The following is a 24,473-nucleotide window of genomic DNA, read 5'->3' as shown; positions in this document are numbered from 1 at the left end:
TTTTTTATTAATTAAAATATTCAAAAAAATGGTGGTGTTGTATCTTATTTAAAAAAAAAAATCCAACGTGTGTGTCAAATTCGAGTCACGTATCCGGTTGTACCAGTATCTTTGTGACATAGATCTGACGTCCTTGATTTGTGTTCTCGGCTTTGTGGAAGGGTAGGATTTGGTGCAAGACTCATGCCAAATTTGAGCTCGAGCTTACTGCTTAGTGTATTCAAACGCCTCCCCAAAGCATCAAACCAAAGCCTCAGTTGGAGTAACTAAGTTAATCATTATTGTCTGCTCTTATTGTGCAATAATATAGGCAAAAATATGCCTTTTCAAGCAAAAGATTAAAAATAATATTTTATGCGTATATTAACCCTCCCTTCAACTTGCAAGCTCTATAGACTATTTGCCAATTTGAGAAAAAAAAAATGAGTTAGATTTAGGTCAAGAGGCACCTCTGACTAAGGCGGTGCATTGGATGCCGTTCATCCATATGAGGAACAGCAACCCAAACACCATGGTTAGATAGTTTACCTCTCAGATGGGTCCCACAAAAATTTTAAGCCATTCATCTTATAGATGAACAACATCTAATGCATAAAAAATAAACGGTTGCACAACAAGAAAAAATGATAGTGTTTGGGTTTGCCAAAATGCATCCAAAGGCTCAATTCATACGGTGTCATTAACACTCAAGATTTTTTTTCCTATATTAAATGAACAAAGATGCATTTTATGTTCATGCAAAATTTTAATTTATTTGTATTTAGATTTCGAATAATTTTAATAATAGATTTTGGATATGCTAATAATGGATTTAAACCTTAGTGTTTGGATCCAATGAGGGTCTAAATAAATTTATGGATTTGGACTCTTAATTTAGGAGTTTGAATTGAATTTAATTGGATCCAATCCAATTAGATTAGACCCTAGGTGAGACACCCTTTAGGTGGGCCCCAATTAGACCCATTTGCCTATATGGCAATACAATTAAATTATTTAAATAGAAGTTTATGAGGGTGAGATATCCCTACCTCTGACTTGAAAATTTTAATTAAGAAAAATTTATGAAGAAACCTAAAGCAAGATGGACTCTCATTCTCTATCAGCACAATTTGGAAGTGAGGGAGAGACCTCTCCTAATTGTAATAAGAGGAGGAGAGGGCCTATAAATAATTTAATTGTATTTCTTGAATTTAATTGTTGTAGTGATTCTGTTGAATGCCTGATAATATATATTGTTATTATTAATACTTGCTTATATATGCTTAGTATTATATATGCATGCAATGTTAATGTGTGTCCTACGAGACTCAGTTGAAGTCTGGTACCCTACTTTTATAAATGTATAGATGTTAAATGAATGAGCTGGTGAGCGATTGTATGGTACTGAGAGAATGCTATGCAAACCATTTATTTTATTTAGATCTGATTCATATTTACAATGATTCACTGTTTATTTCTTTAAACATTTGAAATAAAATATTGAATTATGAAATGAATGAATTAGTTTATTTTATGAGTTGCTAAAGTTGTTTTAATACCTGCAACTCGTTCAAAATATTTAACTATTTTCAAAATAATATTTTTGCTATGAATTCTAAATTATATGTGATTTTAAAATAAAGGTTTTTATCAATTAGATGTCTTTTCTCGAATTTGAATCTAGAAAGCTATTAAACGTTAGTGTTTGAGCAAGCTTAATCTTTAAAGCTTAATTCGATTAAAGCAATACCATAGATGAGACTTCCTATTTAATTGAATTGAAAAAAAAACTTATTTTTTGGTTAAAATTTTGAAATGTTAAGTGTCTCAATATAAATGTGGCGTTGATATGTGTTTTCAAAAGATACAAGACTCTTTAAAATATGAAACAAAACATTAGACTCGAATTGAAATATTCTATAGTTAAATTTAACATGATATTTTGTTGATTGTAGAATTTTTTTTTCTTTCAAAGTTTTAAGAAAGAGAGAGAGGTCCTAAATATATGTGAATATAAAGGCATCTGTGATGGACGGCAAGGATAAATCTGTCAGTCTCACTTTAATCAACCGCTTTGACATGCTAAGCTGTAAACTGCCGTACCCAGATGAGTTGCCCATCAAATTTTGTTTTCATTTAATATAACATTTACAGAGAGAATAAGCGCACATGCTCTGTGCTGTTCCATGGCACATGCCTCTCAATCATATGATATCATTTTGCAAACCCTCACGAAATACAAAATTGCAAACTTATCGACACGCTTAACACCTTTATGCTTTGCCTTATCATTCGGGAAGCCCATGCGACTCTGTCACTGGCAATCTGTCAGAAGTTGAAGTTGCCCTTCCCTTCTTTTTAGGTAAGTTAATGAATCGGATTTTATCTCATATCTTATGGATTTCGATTCCCTTTAGCTGTATTTTGTAAGTCAAAGCTATATCTAATTATAATCGGATGAGGATATGGTTTTGATGTTTTTTTCTATCAAATTGGACGGACATCTGAATCTGTTTCAACAACAACAACTACTACACCTTCATCCCAAAACAATTGGGGTCGGCGAAACCAAAAAAGAAAATCATTTTGGGTCTTTCACATGAATCTTTCTCCTCCAATCATTTCTAACCAATGCCATGTCCTCGGTGAGGTTCAAAGCATTCATATTCTTTCCTATCACCTCCATCCATGTCTTCCTAGGCCTACCCCTGACCTCTTTTAACTAATATATTTTCCCATTTCTTCATCCTTCTAACTGGAGCATCATTAGGCATTCGCCGAATATGTCCAAACCACCGTAAACGATTCTCTCTCGTCTTATTTTCAATGGGCGCAACGTCTACCTTCTTACGTATCTCCTTGTTCTGAATCTTAACTTTTATTGTATTTCCACACATCCATCTCAACATACGCATCTCAGCATATAAAAAAAAGTGGATCTTGTATGCCATTTTCTTCATTCAAATCCATGTCCGAATTGCCCAAAGGGGTTTGGTGCAGCGGAAGGATCTGATTAGTTGAATATGTTATCCTATACATCTGATCCAAATCCAAACTGTTTTAAAAATCTTTAACTTGTGTTGGTGGATATCTTAGGCTCAGGCTCTGCCCTAAAAGCCCCCTACTTTGCCTCATGGTGAAGTAATAAAAAGAAAAAGGTCTTGATGAGTCCACCACCAAAAGACAAAACAGGGTGTTCCAAAGCCATGTTTTGGCAAAATCTTGACATTAAAAAATAAATTTAAAATTTAAAAACAGAAATTTTATATGTAAATATAAAAAAAATATTTAAAAATAAAAACCACAGTTTTTTTTCATGATAAATAGCCATTAGAATGTAAATATCATGTTTAAATAGAGATATTTATGTTTTGACAAAAAAAAATCATGATATTTTGAATATATTGCAAGAAATTACAGTTTAAAACGTTCTAATAATTTCTCGCGATATTTTTGCGAGATTTTTTTTCGTAAATCTCACGATATTTGTAAGTATTCCAACACACAAGCCATTATAAAGCCCACCAGTCCCCACAACCCGGTTAAGTATCCATCTCTCTCTCTCTTTTGAAGCTTGGAATGCTTCTCTCCATTTGATAATTAAACCTTTCCATTGGAATTTTTATATTGGATTGCATGCTTTTATACGCAGACTGTTTAAAAGGCCCCAATGTTCCTTTCTTAGCCAGACCCAAGAACCAAGAACCAAATCTCTAGGACCGAATCAGCAGTCTCACATTGAACACAGGCTTTTCACAAGTGTAAATAGTTGAGATCATCTTTTCCATAGTACTGAATCAAAGAGTCCTTACTTTTTTTGAGAGCGCATCGGGTCTGCCTTGGCTGCCGTTCATCGTATTGATGAACGGCAGCCAGAACACCATTCTGTTTCTGTTTGTTTCAGCCTTTGATTTTTTTGGCATTGTAGATGCGTTCATTTAAAACATGAATGGCTCTCAAAAAAACTTGTGAGACCCATCCAAGAAAAAAGGTATCCTTCTTTAGTGTTTGGCTGTTGTTTAATCACATGGATGAACGGCAGACAGGACAGATCTGACAGTTTACCGCCGGAGATACATCTGAACAGCTTGACTGTTTTGGCTGCTGTTTCATCACATGGATGAACGGCATCCAACAACTATGACAGTTGTCAATGATGTTGGCAGAAAGGCCACTCTTGTGAGAAGATCCAATACTTGAATTGGAGTACTTAGCAAAGTACTGGAGCCCAATAACAGAATGTCAGTGTCCTGGGGCTGGGGTCCACGGTCAACCAAGACTATGGATAGCCAGCTGGAGACCCCCTTGGGTCCCATGTGACATAGATTATCACTGTCCTATAGATCCAATGGGTCGTGTAATTTGCTAAGTACTCAGTCCAAGTACTGGATCAGGACGTCCTTCACACCCATTCAAAATAAATCACACAAGGAACTTGACTGTAGTGCCCCAAATTGCACAATAAAAATAACGGTTGATTGCTAAAGTTGGTCATTGGTTTTCTTATTTCATAAAATGATCGTTACGACACAAATGACACATTTCTCAAAATGCTTTACAATTTTCTCTATTTTCCCCTTGTTCAAAATCATAAATATTAAATTTTAAAAAAGCCTTTTTACCCTGTAAATATGCAAAGTTTTTAAATATATGCAAAATTTCTCTCAAATATGTGACTATTTTCTGTAGAACAGTCTCTGTTTTCTGGAAAGCTGAGACACAAGCTTGTAACTTTTTTGTTTTGAGTAAGCAATGAAACCCCCTCTAGGGTTCCCGTTTTTAAATTTCAAAACCGAAATAGAAACATACTCTACAAACTAGAATAGACGCGATTGCGCCTTTTTTGTCTGTTCTATGGTATTTTTTAGCCACCTGCATAGAAAATCAAGAAAAATAAAAAAAATAAAAGAGACAGATCGAGATGTTAGCTTTCCAATGCCACTAAGATCACCTTGATCTGACGAAAGGTTGAGGAGAACTATTTTTTGAAAAATAGATTGTGGTTTTAGGAATATCACAAAACAAACATAAAAGGTGCGACCACGCCTCTTCATCTCTGGTTTTATGAATACTATCAGGCTGTATCTTAGCACCCGTTCATCATTTTTCAGCAAATTAGGTGTCATTGAAAATGTATTTCTCTCTAATTTCTTTTTTTTTTTTTTCTGAAATCCTTCATTTTATAAGTCAAAATGTTCTCTGAAGATAGATTGTTCGATTATTTCAGTATGCAAAGTATGTTTTTATTCTAATTTTGAAACTCAGAAATAGAAACCCTAAAAGGGTTTTCGATTTTGACTGAAAACATGAGAGTTATAGTTATGTGTCTCATCTTTCCAACAACTATAAAAACACAAGTTTTTGACGTCGGATAAAAGAGATACAAATCTAAGAAGAAAGACTGTTTTGCAAAAAATGATCACATATTTGAGAGAAAGTTTGCATGTGGAAAGTGTAAAAAGGTCTTTTTAGATCTAGATATTTGCGATTTGAATATGGAAAGAATATCGAAAATTGTAGGGCATTTCAAAAATATGTCAAATTAGTCGTATAGTACAATCATTTTCCATTTTTATTTAGGATGACAAGGAATCCTCACTGAAAACCGGGTCACTTAATGAGCTTGCTCCCATGCAAAGACAGACCAACATTGGAGGTGTTCTAAATACATCGCCAAAAAAGGACGATGTTTTGGTCACTATTTTAGACATCCAAAATATCATAATACTCCAAAAAAGATCACAATGTTATCTCTTACACAAAATATATCAGCTATTTAACAGAATAAAAAGGGTGCTTTTTATATTTATATTTTTATATTTGATTTCTACTTGCAAATATATTTTCTATTTTTTTAGTTTCTTTATGTTTGTCTGTAATTTGCTAATAAAAACGTGAGAAAAATGAAAAGAAATCACCTTTTTAAACTTTTGTCACTATAAGGGTTAGCAGTCTCCAAAGAAACATGCACAACCTTCAATGACTCAACAATCTGAGAATTAATTGTCACGATTCTCATGGTTAGAGGAAACTTTGTTAAGCAAAAAAATTTCAAGCAATTTGAGCCAAGTCTACAGCATGTGGGTCTCGCTTTCCTCTGACCTTTCATGGAGCTGATTCGTGTCATACCAGCCCAAAATCGTTTGGCAACGAGTTGATTAAGCTTATTTTTTAATATTTTAAAAGGGTTTAAAATAAATTTTAATAATCCATTGACACGTTCATTTGCCGGTTAAAAATTGGCCAATTCAGCTCGATTGGGTTCAGAGTCTGAATCATTTTGAAAATATAGATTCAAGTCCGATACCAATTTTGACAACATTACTTTCAACCTTATTTATCTTTACAGTCACGTACATGAAAGATAAAACGTGTAATTTACACCAATCGTATACCTGCTCTTACAACATTGAACTTTTTAGATAGCTAAGAAATAATTGCTGTTTTTTATCCACTAGAAGTACAATGAGTTGACCCCATGGTTTTTTGGCCCCAATCTGTCGGCGTAAAACCCGAGGTCCCCCTTGCCCAATAGGGAGTACACCCAGCTTAGGCTTCGTGGCGAGGAATGTGCAGTGCTGATTTCAAACTGATTGTGTCCTTTCAACTTGAAGTTGCAAGTCACACCTCAGCCAGATGAGCTAAGCCCTCATGGGCTACAGGCTACAGCATTAATAAGATTACAGACGATGAAAGAGTTGGAGGCATATGCAGATAACTGTGAAGTAATTGACTGATGAAAGCACAACTTTCCAGCTTTTCCTTCAGATACATTGCTCAAAATTTCATTCCTCAAAATTTCACTAGTTGCTGGCATTTCTACAAAAACTATATTACAATTGTCTTTTACAGCAGCATTTTCCTTGTTGACAATACCCAAGCACTAACATGTATCTGGTTTATCCTCCACAAGATCAGTATTATTCTGAGTCATGACTCTGGAGCAGTATATGTCTATGGATGCGGAAAACGAGGTCAAATCCATGCAGAATTGACAGTAAAATTGTCCATTTCTTTCCAAGTATCTGTAGGCTGCTTGATCTAAACTGGCCGCGGAATTTGCAATGTTTTCACAGTGTGATTCAAGTTGGAACAGTCAAGTCCTTGTACTTGCGTCTCAATTTCATCAGTCTTTGCTGAAGAGGCAACGTTTCATCTCTTTTTCCTACTTTTCTAAGGTAGAAAATAAGCTTATTTAGTGTATTAATCACCTCTCTACTCTCATAGCCGAATTTCTTCTCTTGAATATCTAACACTCTCCACAACAAGGGAACCACCTCATCATCTTTGCCTAATCTACTCTGAACACTCACCAAACAATCAAGTGCCTCCCCTGAAGAAACAAGCAAACAGAAAATGAGAACATTTCCCTGTATCCTTATAACGCACTGATTGAGATGCAATGGCATACAAAACAGGGACAAAATAGAGAAAATAAAGAGAAGAATTACCAACTAAAGGGGATTGCTGTCCATATGCATCCTCACGAATACGCAATGCCCGCAAAACAAGAGCCTCTGCTTCCTCATTTTTGTGCAAGTGATACAGTGCAACAGAGAGATCCAACATGGGAACAGCGATGGATGGATGGTCCGCACCTACAGCATCCAGCAAAATCTGGATGCTTCTTCTGAGTAATCTCTCGGCCTCCACAAAGTTCTTTGAACGTGAATAAGAGGCGGCAAGGTTCAGAAGGTGAGTTGCTGAATCGGGATGGCCATGGCCCTTAATCCTCTCTGTTGTTAGCAAGCATTCTTCCAAAACAGCTCGACCCTCTTGTTCACTAAGCAAAATAAAATGAGAACATTAATGGAATATGGTTTTATACATGCAAACACTAGATGTGTGTAAGCTCTTAAAACCTTGTATATGTATATGTATATAAATATACATGTATATATTATACAAGGATGTCTCTACCATACAATACAGTACAATAAGTATTCTACTATGGAAAATAATGATACAATACACCTTGTATCATACGATACGGTACGATACAGGGTTGTATCGTACGATACACCTTCGGCGCACTTTAAAAAGGGCTGAATCATAATTTTTCTTTTTGAGGTTTTAAAAACCTCTTGAGGGCCGACTTCCTCATTTGTGTAGAGGCTATTAGAGGAGCATTCACGCACCTTAAGAGTCGTGAGTGCGATTTGAGGCCGATGTGTGCACAAGGGAGAGGGCTTCTACAGTTTGCTCTAGTAAGAGTGTATTTTCACCATTTTTTCACTCAATAAAGTGGGTTAAGGTAAAAAATCTTCGTTCTTTATTTCACTTGTGTATGATTGAAGTTGAAAGAGGATAAGCTCCTTTGTTTTTTGATGTTTTTAGAAGATATTACTTTACTTTAGTTTTTTTACCCCTAATCTCATTTTTTGTCCTTAGAACTCAAAATTTGTCCTTAAGTGTGTTATTGAGCATTGTTTTACATCTTTACAGTGATTAGATTTAGTAATCCGCACTAATAAGAGGTCAATGGAGGGTGGAGATCTTGGAAGATGCCTCTCAAACGATCTTTCATTGAAATATTATACACCAATTGACTTAGATATGTGTTTGAAAGAATTAGTGAAGTGTAACTTTTGTGGTTTTGTAATGCATGGAGGATTGTATAGATAGATTTAAATGTCATGTTGTTGGGCATATCAACTTCACCGTGAAATTATGTACATATTGCATTACTACTGATATTCATGTTGAGCTTCTTACTAGTCTTATAGAAGATAAAAAAAAGGCACGAGTACGTGCAACATTTGCCGAAGAGAAATTGCCAGTGGTGGTCCCTGATTCAAAAGATGAAGACCCATTATCATCTCAAGCCATTGAACGATGCAATAAACAAAGAAAATCATTGAGATGAAGTTTGATATTGAAGATGTGTAAAACCAAGGATTTAAAAAAAAATGTTTTTGGGTCGGACCCGAACCGGGTAAAGCCCCCCCCCCCCCCCCCCCAATCTCTATTTAAGAGAGGGTGCGGGTTAGGGTTCTCAGACAAAAAACCCTAACCCTCCGCCGCAGCCGCTTACCCCTTTGCCCCCTGCCGATCCTCCCGTCTGACCGTCGTCACCCCCGCTCTGGGGGCTTCACTGGCACCCTCCGTTCCCGACCTCGTTAGCCACCTCTTCCTCTTCTCCCTCGCTCATTCCTGAAAGAAAGAATAACCCACAATAAAAGTATTTCTCAACAAATACTCATAAGGAGATTACAAGGACTGAAAGGCTCCTCAAAGAGGGCTTAAACACAAAACCACACAAAATACCCAAAAAAGGGTATACATGAAAAAAAGGAGAGAAAAAACTTCATTAAAGTGGGAGAAATCCCAACTAAAAGAATAATTACAAAGGGGAATAGGACCCCATATTTATAGAGGAAATAGAGAAGCCTTTAAGGGAGTCATTGGGCTCCCAACGACTCTATTTAGAGTTGTTGGGAGTCCAACGACTCTCTTGATGAGTGCTTTTTGACTATAGTCAAAAAGCACCTTTTTGACTAGTCAAAAAAGGTAGAGGCTATGGTTGTCCAAAAATGAAATCTAACCTAATTTCTAGTTAAGTTCTAACTAAGGCTAACTAAAAACTAACTAAGAAAAGAAAAAATACGTGCCTATGAGATTACATATATGAGATTACATATTTTAACACCCCCCCTCAAACTTACGGCTGGATAACCGAAAGTTTGTCTAAGAGAAAGTGAAATCTAAGAGCAGCGAGAGGTTTGGTGAAGAAATTTGCCAACTGATATTCTGATGAGACATAAGGAAGATTGATGGTGCCACGCAAAAATTTCTCTCGTACGTAGTGACAATCCATCTCTATATGCTTGGTGCGTTCGTAGAATGTCCGATTACTGGCAATATAGATAGAGATCTTGTTGTTACAACACAAATTTGATGCTCCTGGACTTTCGACTCCCATGTCGGAGAGTAGACGTTGAAGCTAGACTACTTCCATAGTGGTTGTAGTCATTGCCCTGTATTCAACCTCTGTTAATGAGAGAGAGACTTTTTGTTGCTTCTTGCATCGCCATGACACCAAAGATTCTCCCAAGAAGACACAAAAACCAGTAGTTGAGTGGCGGTCATTTGGATCACCACCCCAATCTGCATCAGTATAAGCAAAAAGTTCTAGGTTAGAGAAAGCAAACAAAAATAGACCTCGAGAAATAGAGTTTTTAATATATATAATAATATGTAAAACTGCTCCCATATGAACAGAAGTTGGGGCACGCTGAAATTGACTAGTTGTATGGACAGCATGGGCAATGTCAGGTCTTGTAATGAAAAGATACGATAGTACCCCGACGAGTTGTCTATAAGGAGTTGGATTCTCAAGTGGCTCTCTATCATCAATCTTCATTTTGACATTTACAACTTTGAGAGTGTCAACGTGTCTTTCATCTGAAATGCCTGACCTGGCAACAATATCCAAGGCAAACTTAGATTGAGTTAGCAAATATCCTCTAGATGAGTATGCAATTTCTATACCAAGAAAGTATTTCAAATAACCCAAATCACTCATTTCAAAATGTGTTTTGAGAAACTTTTTAATATTGTAAACTCCCTGTTTATCACTTCCGATGATGATCATGTCGTCAACATAGAGAAGTATAATAATGCCTGCATTAGAATTCTTAACAAACAAAGCTGTGTCAGCAAGACAAGATTTAAAACCAAAATCAATCATGACCTTACTAACTTATCATACCAAGCTTTCGGAGCTTGTTTGAGACCATACAAAGCCTTATTCAAGCGAAGAGTTTTCCCTTTAGGGACACTAATTCCTGGTGGGGGATCCATGTACACTTCTTCAGCTAAATTTTTATTCAGAAATGCATTTTGGATGCAAGAGCTATTAAGATTCTAAGAGTGGTCATTCTAGCTACTGGGGCAAAGGTTTCTTCATAATCTATTTCATATTCTTGGGAATAGCCTTTGACAACCAACCGAGCCTTGAACCTCTCAAGAGTGCCATCACTCTTAGTTTTAACCTTGTACACCCAACGACAGCCAATAGGTTTTTTGTTGGGTGAAATATCTTGAATGGTTCAAGTGTTTGCTTTTTCTAAGGCTTCTAATTCAACTTTCATAGCTTTGACCCATTCATGTAACGCCCCAAAATTTAACCCAAATTTTTAGGGATTTTTTTTTTTCAAGCGGAAACAACTAATAATTCTCGGGTTAAGCATTTCAGAACGATACAGGAAGGTAAAAGCAAACCACACCATTATTTTCACTTCAATAATAATAAAATCCAACATCAGAGTTTTCACATTTAGTCTCAAAACAAAAATCTCAATCTGAAAGTAAGCAGAACCGCCAGGGAACAAATGGATCAAGTCTCGGTCAGCGCCTCATCCCGCATCGCTCATAGAACTACTCTTCTCCTGAAATTAATAGAAATTATAGGAATTAGACTACCACGTCTAAGTAGGAAAACTGTAATTATTCTTGCAAGTAGATCATGTGTCAGGTGTGTGATGTGGGTGTCGTATTTAAATTTCAGTCTAAACATAAACACCTAAGGAATTCGAAGCAACAGCAATAACAGACATATGTCTAAATAGAAAGGTAGATTATGTAACAGTTATACTTAAGCACAAAGAAACATTTTATGCGACTACAACAATTAAGCAGGTAAGGTATTAAGCAATTAAAGCAGAACTTACACTACATGAATAACATCAATATAACATCCTTAATATGAATTCAATTAACTAATATATGCACAGTTTAGGATGTTGTTTTATCATAAGCACCGAATATACAGCATGATGAAAAAGTAAACAGTTGTCTCTTTAATGACTCCAACACAGTGATACCTAACTGTTCTAATTAATGTTTATCTTTTCTTATCCCGCGGGTACACACGGGCCAAGGCAACCATCACAGAAGAGAATGTCCGGGGGTATATTATTCAGGGTTGTATTATTTACCCGAACATTCTAACTGTGACTGAAATCCCAAGGGAGCGGCCAGTGACCGAGAGAAACTCCCAAAGGCCAAAACCAAAACAGGATGCATCCCTAACTTCTGCAGAAGAATATATAACTACCACCTAGGACACATTTGGTAGTCCGGGTCCCCCGACTCTGAGGACTGGGACCAACGAGTCGCTTTACGCTCGAAATAAAACACGTCCCCAGAGTTTTGTACCACCTACCCTCTCCAAGGTAAGCCTGAAACTGAGTGGGTTACTCTTTTTATTTAAATTTATTTTCCGAAGTACAGGGCATTTCCCCAACTTCCTTCTACTACCACGGCAGTAGAATTCCCATCCTTAGTTTATTTACCCGGGTATAAAACCATCACCATCCTTTGTTATATTTATTGCATAACCCACCCAAAGTGCTCTGGTGCCTCTAAACCAGTCAAGCACGGATGTTAAAATTTATGTGGTTGTTAACCCTTTTTAACTTGAGTACCAAGGTAAAGCCTTCAAGTATCCGGCTTGGTGATTCACATGCCAGCCTTAAACCATAACAACCACACATAAATGAAAATTTATTCTTATTTATCAATCACTAACATGGTTTTCTTAAACTAAAAGAGTGGTTACAGCTCTCTTTGACTGGAATCGTCATTAACTTAGCTCGGCCCTTTATAAGGATCAATGGTGATAAAATTTACTAAAATGATAATTGGCACATTCACAAACCCACTATTGATAGTTCCTTAATAGGAACGTGAGATTTCTATGCATACCATTTACAACATGTCAAAGGGGAAATAGGCATCTCCTAAAGATCTCGAACTAATTACAATTGTCGAAACTAACATATGCAGTGTCTACAGCCAATATACCAAAACAAATCCTTTTGATGTGCATCACAATACATGCCGAAAATAATAGAGCATGTAACTTATTCTACCTATTTCAGTTATACAACACAGGAATTCAAAAATAAAAATCCAATATGAATCACTCAGCCATTCTACTATATCCCACAGATTAACTAAGTGAAGTACAGTACGGTGTGTTACACAGAAAATAAAGGAAAGAACCAAAAATTCATTTAGCCGCATGAACTAAACACCCCTATTTTTTCAGTTCAGCCCTCATACCGCATATACATCCAACAATGGTTTCAGCCATTCTACTGCATTTTACCGGATTATTAAGTATTAAACAACATGTTGTATTATGCAGAACCAACAAAAACAAAAGAACAACTACTGGACATATACAAGACTCAAACATGGGCAGCACCTGGCTTTATCGTAAGTAATTCAAACTAAAAACACAGGCTTTAAACATGCATTTACATTGATTAATCATATGAAAACAAATGTCCAGACCCTTATGGTATTCAAGCATGGTCATACGTGTACAGACTGTGTGCCAGTCTACCCGAATGCATCATTTCTGTTACCGAAATTTTTCCAGAACATAGTAAAAACCTAAAACTTCCTACCTATTAATCCAGTTACACATAACCAAAAGAACTTGTAACAATTTAATAGAATACAAATGAACATTCAAATTTATCATACTAAGGGCGTGGCTAACCTCTTTATGTATATTTTCTTTTGTGAGAAAAACAAAACTTAATTTCTCTTACCCAACTACAGACTGAATCATACTAGGGGAATAATTTACAACTTTTCCCTATTATAACCCATTCTGCCCCATTTCGACAGGTTACACATATTCAGACCATAATTTAGTTCAAAGAATAATCATGTAACAAGGATTTCCAGAATTTTTTTTTCTTTTTACTTTTCAGCATAATCGAAATTACATCATACAAAAAAAAAACTATTTGCATAACACTGAATACAGGTTTCATAACAATGTAAAGATCTGAGAAGATAAACCCCAGATTCCCAGTTTAGATTTGGGCTTTTATTTATTTATTTATTTATATATTTTTTTTTTCAACAATCGAGCTCTCCCAATTTAGTTGATTTGGGGTTAATCGGACCACCCTTCATACTTGACCCCAAACTCCCAAGAAACAATCAGGGAGATCTACTCACGGACATTGCGTTTGTAGAAATCCCCAATTGTCCCCACGCCACTCGTGATTTGGGGACGTTCTTTTCCCCACTCACTCACACCCCGAGCACGCGAGCTACCTACACAGAAAAAAAACAGTAACCTACCATTATCCGGTGAGGTTGTTGCGGCATCCACGAGAGGGTCGGTCGGCCTGGACAGCACCACCACCGGCGAGGTCGGCTCTTCACTGCGAGGCCTCGAGTTGCAGCCCGAGATCGGAGGGTGATTCGAGGTTTAGAGAGGTAGAAGAGAGTGAGGGAGAGAATGGGACAGCGAGAGAGAGAAGGAAGGGTTCGAGGTCCTCCCTTTGTAGGTGGATGCCCCCCCCCCCCCGAAAAGGAAGGGAAGCATAGCCTCCCGGCGGTTGCGGCTTCCCCCTTCCCCATTTTCAAAAATGTTAGGGTTCAAAAGAACCCTAACCTGCGGCTTATCGGGGAAGAGGGTTTCCTCCCTCTTCCTTTTTTTTTTATCGGGCGGTCCTCTTATCGGGCACCCCCCCCCCCTTTTGTATTTTTTTTTTTTCATCTTTAGAGTGTGTGGGCCGGGTCCGAGTCCGACCCACGACCCGCACTCGGGGTCCAACCACATGTTGGATCCGGGTCTTATTTAAAGAAAAATATGGGTTCATAATTGGATTCGAAACCCCTCCTATATATTTATTTTATTTATTTTCGTATTTACATATTTTAATATTTAAATAGGTTTATCTCGTATAATATGGGTTCTGGATCTTAAACTTGGATCTGTGCCCAGATTCGCCCATTTTATGCCTAAAATACTAAAACTTTAAATGTAAACATTGCGGTTATTACAATTCAGGTTGATCTTTAGTTATAGTATAACTAGAAGGTTCTTTATAAGAGTGAATTAAGGTAATAAAGGCTTGATATTTTGGTGAAAAGACTCGTATGACAAACTTTTTAGGGATTTTCGAGATCCTAGTGGATTTTCTAGTAGAAGACACAGGTTCTTGTTCCTTTGTGTATTTTTCAAGGGCACACGGTCTTTCTAAGTTTCCTCGTCTAGAGTATTGAATGCAGTCCTGATTGCTATTAACTGGTTCTGAAATGGTCATATCAATTTGATCATCCTGATCAACTTCTCCTTTATTATCCCTTAGAACTAGGTCTAATAAGAAGGAATACTCATCTATTTCGATAGAGTTTTTGCTTTCAAAAAAACTTTCATTTTCTAAAAAGGATACATTTCTTTAAACGTATAATTTGTTGGTTTTAGGATCAAAACATCTATAACCTTTTTGATGACTTGCATATCCTAAAAAGGCACAGGAAATAGCACGTGGAGAGAATTTATCATTATTATCTATAAATACAAAGTATTTGCACCCAAATACCCTTAATCTAGAATAATCTGGAGTTTGTTTATAAAGCTTTTCAGTGGGAGAAATATTGTTTATCGAGGATGAGGGCATTCTATTAATAAGATATACAACAGTTAAAATAGCTTCGGCCCAAAAAACTTTGGGAACTTGATGTGTAATGAGTAATGTTCTTGTTGTTTCTACAATGTGCATGTGTTTTCTTTTAGCTAACCCATTCTGTTAAGGAATATAGGGGCAAGATTTTTTTATATGAAATCCCATATGAATTCAAATTGTTGAGAATAGGTGGTTCTTTGTTTAAGTTATTTTATATTAAAGGTTTTCTGAAATTTTGTCCTCATAAGGACTTAGATGTAATTTCTCTTTTTGCCTCTCTCTATTTAATATAGAGAGAAGCCCTAAGTAATTGTGGTTTTACGAGTTCTATTCTCACAGCCGTCTCTCTCTCTCTCTCTCTCTCTCTCTCTCTCTCTCTCTCTCTCTCTCTCTCTCTCTCTCTCTCTCTCTCTCTCTCTCTCTCTCTCTCTCTTCCTCTCTCTCTCTCTCTCTATCTAGGGTTCGGGACAGCTCTTCTCTTCTTGAACATGGTATCAGAGCTGGCGATCTCAGGAGCGTGATCAATCTGATCTCAGGAGCGTGATCTACACCCAACATCAAGTACTCGAACCAGGTGTGGATTAAATTTTTTTTGAGATCTGATGACAGATCTGGCCTAGATCTGTTATCAGACCTAAAGAGCATCGTGGGAGTGAGCCCTCAGGTCTGGCATTCGTAAATTTTTTTTCTCTTGGGTTTTCACATGCCGTGACTTCTGGGTGTGGCAGCTGATAACAGATCCTATCTTCGTATGGCTATGTCTGCTGCCATGATGTGTTTATTGTGTCCCTATCGTGATTTTTTTTTGTCCTTTGAAGAAAGGAACTTCCTGTTTGTGGTTGTCGTGATTTACAGCATCTGTCAATATGATTTCAGCAACTGCTGTCGTGATTTCAGCATCTGCCGTGATTCTTCATGCTGTCGTTTTTATTTTGTTGTCGTGATTGCAACTGTTGTCGTGACTTCAGCATCAAACCCACATCTGTCGTGATTCTTCATGATGTAGTTATTTTTTTTATGTTGTCGTGATTAGTTTCAGCATCTGAAGCTCTGTAGTGGAAACAGCACGCTTGTTTTTCTCTGTTGTGTTGAAAATCATCATGTTTATGTGAAAGTTTTTTTCTCTGAGGGAGTCTATGTTGAGTATAGGTGCTGGTCGTTAGTTCTGGCTGATGCGTGATTGTTATGTACGTGGGCTGCTGTTCAAGATTCATGTGTATGGGCTGCTGTCCACTACTGTCGTGGAAATTGCAGGCTTGATTCCTGCGGTGCTGGGGAAAATTCTCCTTTTTTGGCCTGTTGTTCCTTACTGACGTGGTTTCGTTCTGTGAACAACTGCTAGGTTGCTTGAAATCTGTCCAGATTTTTATCTCTGCTGGAACAGAAATATTTTGTTAGTATGGCTGAAACTTCAAAATGTGATTCCAAATTGGAACATATTAGAGAATATAAAGCATTTGCCAACCCCTTCTCGTATGGCTCTTCCGTAAGGTTGAATGAAACCAACTATGCCAGGTGGTCCAAAACTTTTATGATGTCGGTATCTGGACATCGTCGAAAACATATTTTGTTGGAAGGCGAACCCACTGAGAAATTGGGAAAATATGTTACTTGGGATGAAGATAATGACATAGTTATGTCATGGATCATGAATAGTGTCGAACCCCATATTGCAGATGGATTGATCTACTATAATACAGCCAAACTGATGTGGGACAATTTTCGTGATACATACTCACAAGAAACGAATGTGAGTCGTATCCTGCAAGTCGAACAGGAAATATATAATTTGCAATAGGGAGATCAGACCTTGGCCCAATACTATGCCTCTGTCAAAGCTGTGTTTGAAAGACTTAATGCTCACAGGCCCCTGTGTTGCTCGAAGCAAAAGGATCATCAAGAACAAACCATGGTTGCTCGTTTTCTTACAGGTCTTTCTTCAAATTTTTCTGTTGCAAAAGTTTAAATGTTGACTGGATCAGATGTTCCCACTCTTGCTGATGCTTACAATCGTCTGAGTAGACTTGCGATCTCTCTGCCACAATCTCAGCCTGTGACTCAGTCATCTGCTCTTGTTGTCCCATCTAGTTATGGGCGTGAAAATATTCAGAATATCAGAGGACGAGGACGTGGACGTGGTATGGGAGGCAAAGGAAAGCTTCAATGTACATTCTGTGGAAAATCTGGACATTTAGAAGATCGTTGCTGGGATAAGCATGGTCGGCCAACCTCTACTTCATCAAAGTCATATATTCCTAAAGCAAATGTTACTACTATCGAGGCAACAAATGTACAAGAGAATATCACTGCAAATGAAAGCAGTATCACCCTTAGTCGTGCGGAATATGATGAATTGATCGTTCTTCGACCTTTGAGTTTCACCCCTCCTGTAGCTGGTGTTGCCTATTCAACCGGAAATCATCTTCATCCGACCGATAGTAAGTGGGTTATTGACTCTGGTGCATCCAGACATTTGTGTGGAAATTCACGTGTTTTTTCAGATCTAAAGGATATTAAGGCTCAGCTTGGAGTCTCCTTAGCCGATGGGAGCTCCTCCCCGGTTGTTGGTCAGGGAAATATTTCTATATCCTCCTCATTACAGTTGAAAAATGCTCTTCATGCTCCAAACTTTCCTCAAAGTTTACTTTCTGTTAGTTGCCTTATAAAAGAACAAAATTGTAGAGTAATATTTGATCCAATGGGTTGTCATTTTCAGGATTTGCTGACAGGGAAGAAGATTGGTGGAGGCTATGAAGAAAATGGAATTTACTACCTACATCATCCAATGGGTTCTGTTCATGCTGCAGTGGAACATTCATTCAGTCTTGTTCAGTGGCATCGTCGTCTTGGTCATCCTTCATTGTCAAAGCTTCGGTCGGTATTTCCTCAGATTCCTTCCACCACATCATTTCAGTGTGAAGCATGTCAGTTGGGCAAGCATCATCGAAGTTCGTTCCCTTCGAGTCAGAGTCAGTCTAGTAATAAAGTTTTTGAACTTCTTCATGCAGATGTATGGGGTCCTAGTAAGATTCCTACTAGGACTCAGTGTCGTTATTATCTTGTTATTGTTGATTATTTCTCTAAGTTTTCATGGGTATTTTTAATAAAAGAACGATCTGAAGTTCCAAGTATTATCAAATCCCCAATTCTTGAAATAAAAACTCAGTTTGAATCTATTGTCAAGATTGTTCGCACTGATAATGCTCTCGAGTTTAAATCAAAAGGTCTGTTACAATTTTACCAAGACCATGGCATCCAACCCCAAACTTCCTGTGCCTATTCATCTCAACAAAATGGGGTGGCTGAGCGAAAACATCGGCACCTCCTTGATGTTGCCAGGACCATTATGATTCAATCCAATGTTCCTGCATTATACTGGGGTGATGTGATTACCACTGCTTGCTATCTGATCAACCGCATGCCTTCGTCTTCTGTGGGTGATCAAATTCCATTACATATCCTAAAACCTAATGCCCCACTTTTTTTTTCACACCAAAAATATTTGGATGTGTTTGTTTTGTACACAAACTTGGCCCTGACCGTGACAAATTAGCCGCTCAAGCTACAAAATGCATATTTATCGGTTATCCAAAAAATCAAAAGGGCTATCGATGTTATGATCCTATCTCTCGCCGAGAGTATGTCAGTGCGGATGTATCTTTCCTGGAATCCTCTCCATATTACTCTAGTTCTGGTTCTCTGCTGCAGGTTGATCCAGCTGAGTCTTTTCCATTACCTATACCTCCTTTTCCTTTGGAATCTGTGCCTACATTACCGAACCAAACTTCATCCTCTTCCAGATTTAATAATCCTCCATTGGTATATGTGCATAAAGCTCCACTTCCGCAAGAGCCTTCATCTTCTTATTCTTCTCCTGAGGTAAGTTCTACTGACAATAGTGATCTTCAGGATGATAATAACAGGCCTATTGCTCTACGAAAGGGGACAAGACAATGTACCTTATATCCCATATCTCATTTTGTCTCCCATGCCAGAATTGGACATCAGATGAAGTCTTTTATTTCAGCCTTGTCTGCTGAAACTATTCCTCTGAACTATCAACAAGCAGCACTTGATAATCGCTGGAAGCTGGCTATGCAAGAAGAAATGACAGCTTTAATATCTCAGCATACCTGGGATCTAGTTGATTCCCCAGCAGATGCTGACATTGTTGGATGTAAATGGGTATATACAATAAAGTACAAATCTGATGGTTCTATTGAAAGATACAAGGCCAGATTAGTCGCGAAAGGGTATACTCAGACATATGGAATTGACTTCTTTGAAACTTTTTCTCCTGTTGCACGGATGGGTACCATCCGTCTTGTTCTCTCAGTAGTTGTTCAACATGGTTGGAGCTTATGCCAATTAGATGTGAAAAATGCATTTCTCTATGGGGATCTATCTGAGACCGTTTACATGCAACAACCTCCAGGCTTCGAGGTTGAGGGGGAGTGTCAGAAGGTGTGTAGATTGAGAAAGGCGATTTATGGCTTGAAACAAAGTCCTCGTGCATGGTTTCAAAAGTTGTTTGAAGTAATGTCAAGCTTTGGCTTTAATAGATCAGCAACAGATCATACACTTTTTATAAAGAAAACTAGCTCTGGCATAGTTGTTATGGTGGTATATGTGGATGACATCATTCTTACAAGAGATGATGTGAAAGCTATTGAAGCCACAAAGGCTCATCTTCAAAAACACTTTGTTACAAAAGATCTTGGTTCACTCAGGTATTTTTTGGGTATAGAAGTTGCTAGGAGCCGTGAAGGGATGCTTTTGTCTCAACGGAAGTATGTTCTTGACTTATTAAAGGAAACGGGCATGTTGGGAGCTAAACCAGCAAATATTCCCATGGACCATAAAGTTCAGTTGTTTGAAGAAGGGTCAAAACCTGTTGATAGCAAAAGCTATCGCGCCCTAGTAGGAAAGTTATTATATGTAACTGTGACCAGGCCGGATATTGCTTTAGCAGTAAGCAAAGTTAGCCAGTTTATGGACAAACCAACTGAGGTACACTGGAATGCAGCCATAATGATTCTCAGATATCTAAAATCATCCCCTAGAAAAGGGTTATTATTCAGGAAAGGTGGAACTCTGGAGATAGTAGCCTATTCTGATGCTGACTATGCTGGATCTGTAGTAGATAGAAAATCTACCACAGGATTCTGTGTGTTTTTGGGAGACAACTTGATTTCATGGAGAAGTAAGAAACAAAATGTGGTTTCCAGGTCGAGTGCAGAATCAAAATATTGGGCTATGGCCCAAACAGCTGCTGAATTGATGTGGGTTTGCACTGTTCTTCATGACCTCCAGGTGAAGGTTCCCTCTCCAATGACCATGATGTGCGATAACAAAGCGGCAACATATATAGCAAACAATTATGTCTTTCATGAGAGAACAAAGCACATTGAGGTTGATTGCCACTATATAAGAGATATGATTCAAGCTGGTCATATCACTACCAAATACCTTAAGTCGGAAGACCAAGTTGCAGATATGTTTACAAAGCCTCTTGCAAGGCCAAATTTTTCAAAGTGTTGTGACAAGCTGAGCATGATTGATATCTATGCTCCAGCTTGAGGGGGAGTGTTGAGAATAGGTGGTTCTTTGTTTAAGTTATTTTATATTAAAGGTTTTCTGAAATTTTGTCCTCATAAGGACTTGGATGTAATTTCTCTTTTTGCCTCTCTCTATTTAATATAGAGAGAAGCCCTAAGTAATTGTGGTTTTACGAGTTCTAATCTCACAGCCGTCTCTCTCTCCCTCTCTCTCTCTCTCTCTCTTCCTCTCTCTCTCTACCTAAAGTTCGGGACTGCTCTTCTCTTCTTGAACACAAATATTCTTTAAATTCTTTTGATAAGAATTCTCTCCCTGAATCAGTGTGAAATATTGAAATATCATTCTTAAATTGATTTTTGACCATATTATGAAATATTTGAAAAAACGAAAACACTTCGGACTTATGTTTAAGAAAATAAATCCAAGTATGTCGTGTAAAGTCATCTACAAAGATCACATAATACAGAAAACCACATTTTAATATAACTGGTGCAGGACCACAAACATCAGAATGTATCAACTCAAGTGGTCGTGTAGAAACAAAGGTTCTTTCCTGAAAAAGTAGTCTTTTTATTTTTCCAAGAATAAATTTTTCATATGTAAAAATTTTAAAATTACAAATTTTTTCCATGTTTGGAAAAAACTAAAACTTGGACATACAAGGATGACCAAACCTTTGGTGCAAAAGATCCTAAGCCTAATTTTTGAATATTGCAGCATAGTGTATTCTTGGGTATTTCCAAAAAAATCATATAGTACAAGCCTCCTTCTCTATGGCCTTCCCCAATCAGCTTTCCTGACTGGTGATCCTGTACTCGACAATCACGAGAAGAGAAGAAAACATTACACCCATGGTCAGTTAATTGAGAAACAGATAAAAGATTTAAATTAAGCTTAGGAATATATTTATTTTTTGGAACACAAAAACCTTTTAAGTTTTGAGAAATATTTTCAAAATTCCTCATTCCTTTGATCTCAAGAGACGTTCCATCCGCAGTAAAAACACTTGATCCACTTGAGTTATAACATTGTTATAGTAATTTTATGTTTGGTGTCATATGAAAGGAAGCACCCGAGTCAAGAAGCCAGAGAGATTTACTGGGATCGGAAACGCCGACGGAAGAAACAGCGGCTCCGGCAGAAGAAGAAACTCCTTTGAGAAGTGGTTGCAGTGCCTCCACCAATTGAGTTAGAGACATGTTTCCAATAGATGTCTCACTTGATTCCTTTGAAGATTCGACTAAAGCTACATTCTTTTCATAAGGCCTTTTTAGCTTTGGACAATAAGTCTTGACATGTCCCGGTTCACGACAATAATAACAAATGACTTTTCTTTTTTCAAAGTCGCTTCCTTGTCTTTCATCATTTGTCCTCCCAACATGTGGAGGTATGTATGAGCGAATATGATTTCTTGGTCTAGATACGGCTAAAACTGTATTGTCATCACTTTTGGAGACTCTTTTCTTGAGTCTATTCTCTTCCATACTTAGTTCTTCAATTGTGTCTTCAATGGAGGGAACTTTTCCCCGATGTAGAAGAGCGGATTTGGTTGATTCAAATTCTGATCTCAACCCATTAATAAATTGAAATAAATGCTCCACATTTACTTGATTTTGGCAAAGCTCAATGTCTTGTGGACAATGCCACTTTGGTTCAAGGAGAGTTAATTCTTCCCATAGCTCGGACAAGCTATTGTAGTATTCTCTAATACTTTTATCCCCTTGAACCATATTGCGGACCTTTTCTTGAAGATTACATATGTAGGCAATATCTTTAAGAGAGTACATTCTCTTGAGATAATCCCACGCATCATTGACGTGTTCAAATTTTGCAAGACTTGAACACTTCTTTATACCAACACTAGATATAAGCCAAGACATGATTTTGGCGTAGCCCATTCTCCATTCTTTCCACTTTTTCTCATATGTGGAGATGGCTTTGGCTTTTTCTACCTCCGAAAGAGGTATTTCTCTTCCTCCTTTGGTGAGAATTAATTTAGATTCCTCATTGGTTCCATCCACTAATCCCCATAGACCTTTTCCCCAAATAAGGTGCTCCATGATAGAAGCCCATGTTACATAATTTGAATCATTGAGTTTTATGGGTTTAATGATGACATTATCATTGTCATCTATTTTACAAACTTGAGAAGGAAAAAATAAATGAGTAAAAGAGGAGAATACTCTACCACAAAGAGCAAGAATAAGTAGCCCTCCAAGCTTTCAAGGTTACACACGACCACTCCTTCAAAGAGGCTTCACTCTCTTGAAGAAAACTTGAATGGCATGTTTCCCAATGCATGAAAAGAATTTGTATCGATTGCTTAAACCTCGCTTTGATACCATGAAAGAAAGAATAACCCACAATAAAAGTATTTCTCAACAAATGATCACTAGGAGATTACAATGACCGAAAGGCTCCTCAAAGAGGGCTCAAACACAAAACCACACAAAATACCCAAAAAAGGGTATACAGGAAAAAAAGGGGAATAGGACCCCATATTTATAGAGGAAGTAGAGAAGCCTTTAAGGGAGTCATTGGGCTCCCAACGACTCTATTTAGAGTGGTTGGGAGTCCAACGACTCTCTTGATGAGTGCTTTTTGACTATAGTCAAAAAGCACCTTTTTGACTAGTCAAAAAAGGTAGAGGCTATGGATGTCCAAAAATGAAATCTAACCTAATTTCTAGTTAAGTTCTAACTAAGGCTAACTAAAAACTAACTAAGAAAAGAAAAAGTACATGCCTATGAGATTACATATGAGATTACATATTTTAACAATTCCCCCTCTGTCGCCCATTTCCCTCGGGTGAGCCCTCTCTCCCACTCGTTGTATTCCGGCCACCCAACGCCGGCGACCCCCACTCTGCGTCCGGCCCTCTCAGGTGATCTCTTCCCCCCTCTCCGTTGTCTTCTTCTTCTTTCACCCTTTGTGCACAATAGGTGGGAGAGTGCCTCTGCCCTCCCCCTCTCTCTCTCTCTCTTGCTGGGTCAGCATGGAGGGGGGGTGTGTTAAAATGTACCTCATATATATATATATATATATATATATATATATATATATATATATATATATATATTACAGCAATACCCGATAGGGGTATTTTTGTAATTTTACATAGTTGTTTTAGAAAACAACTATTTTGTTTAAATGTAAATTTCTTTATTTATTTTTTTGTTTTTATTTTTGTATTTTTTAGAACCAAAGAGGGGCTCCAACCATAGAGTTGTTGGAGCCCCCAACAGTCACAAATGTGACTGTTGGGGGCTCCCAACGACTCCATGGGAGCCCCCTTTTGGCTCTTCTTTTGAGGCCCTTTGGCGCTCCTTTTTCCTCCTCTCCCTCTTGTATAAATAGGGGTGAACCCCTTGTGTATTTTTATTCTTGAGAGCTTTCTCTCTTCTCAATAAGAGGCTTTTTATATTGTTGCCTTCTTAAAGGCTTGTGCTTGTATTGTCCCTTTGTGGACTTGTGATATTGTCTCTTTTATTC

At 37.5% G+C, this 24,473-nt stretch overlaps 1 protein-coding gene across 2 annotated transcripts in view; it reads right to left on the bottom strand.

Moving 5' to 3' along the window:
• Positions 1-6,708: 6,708 nt before the first annotated feature.
• LOC149814610 (Tetratricopeptide repeat (TPR)-like superfamily protein) overlaps positions 6,709-24,473 on the bottom strand; it is a 91,508-nt gene continuing 73,743 nt past the window's right edge. The window contains exons 9-10 of one of the 2 annotated variants that reach the window (XM_089988545.1): positions 7,431-7,762; positions 6,709-7,312 (exon numbers count right to left, since the gene is read on the bottom strand). In XM_089988545.1, coding sequence (XP_089844671.1) covers positions 7,062-7,312; positions 7,431-7,762 — 583 coding nt within the window. In that variant the 3' untranslated portion in view covers positions 6,709-7,061. Of the gene's footprint in view, positions 7,313-7,430; positions 7,763-11,226; positions 11,370-24,473 lie in introns of those variants that run through there. The other variant, XM_089988546.1, reaches the window with a different exon arrangement.

Source organism: Nuphar pumila, chromosome 15, assembly GCF_984573655.1.
Source record: "Nuphar pumila chromosome 15, dmNupPumi1.hap1.1, whole genome shotgun sequence".
Classification (NCBI taxonomy): domain Eukaryota; kingdom Viridiplantae; phylum Streptophyta; class Magnoliopsida; order Nymphaeales; family Nymphaeaceae; genus Nuphar; species Nuphar pumila.
This window is presented reverse-complemented; position numbering and strand designations above follow the sequence as displayed.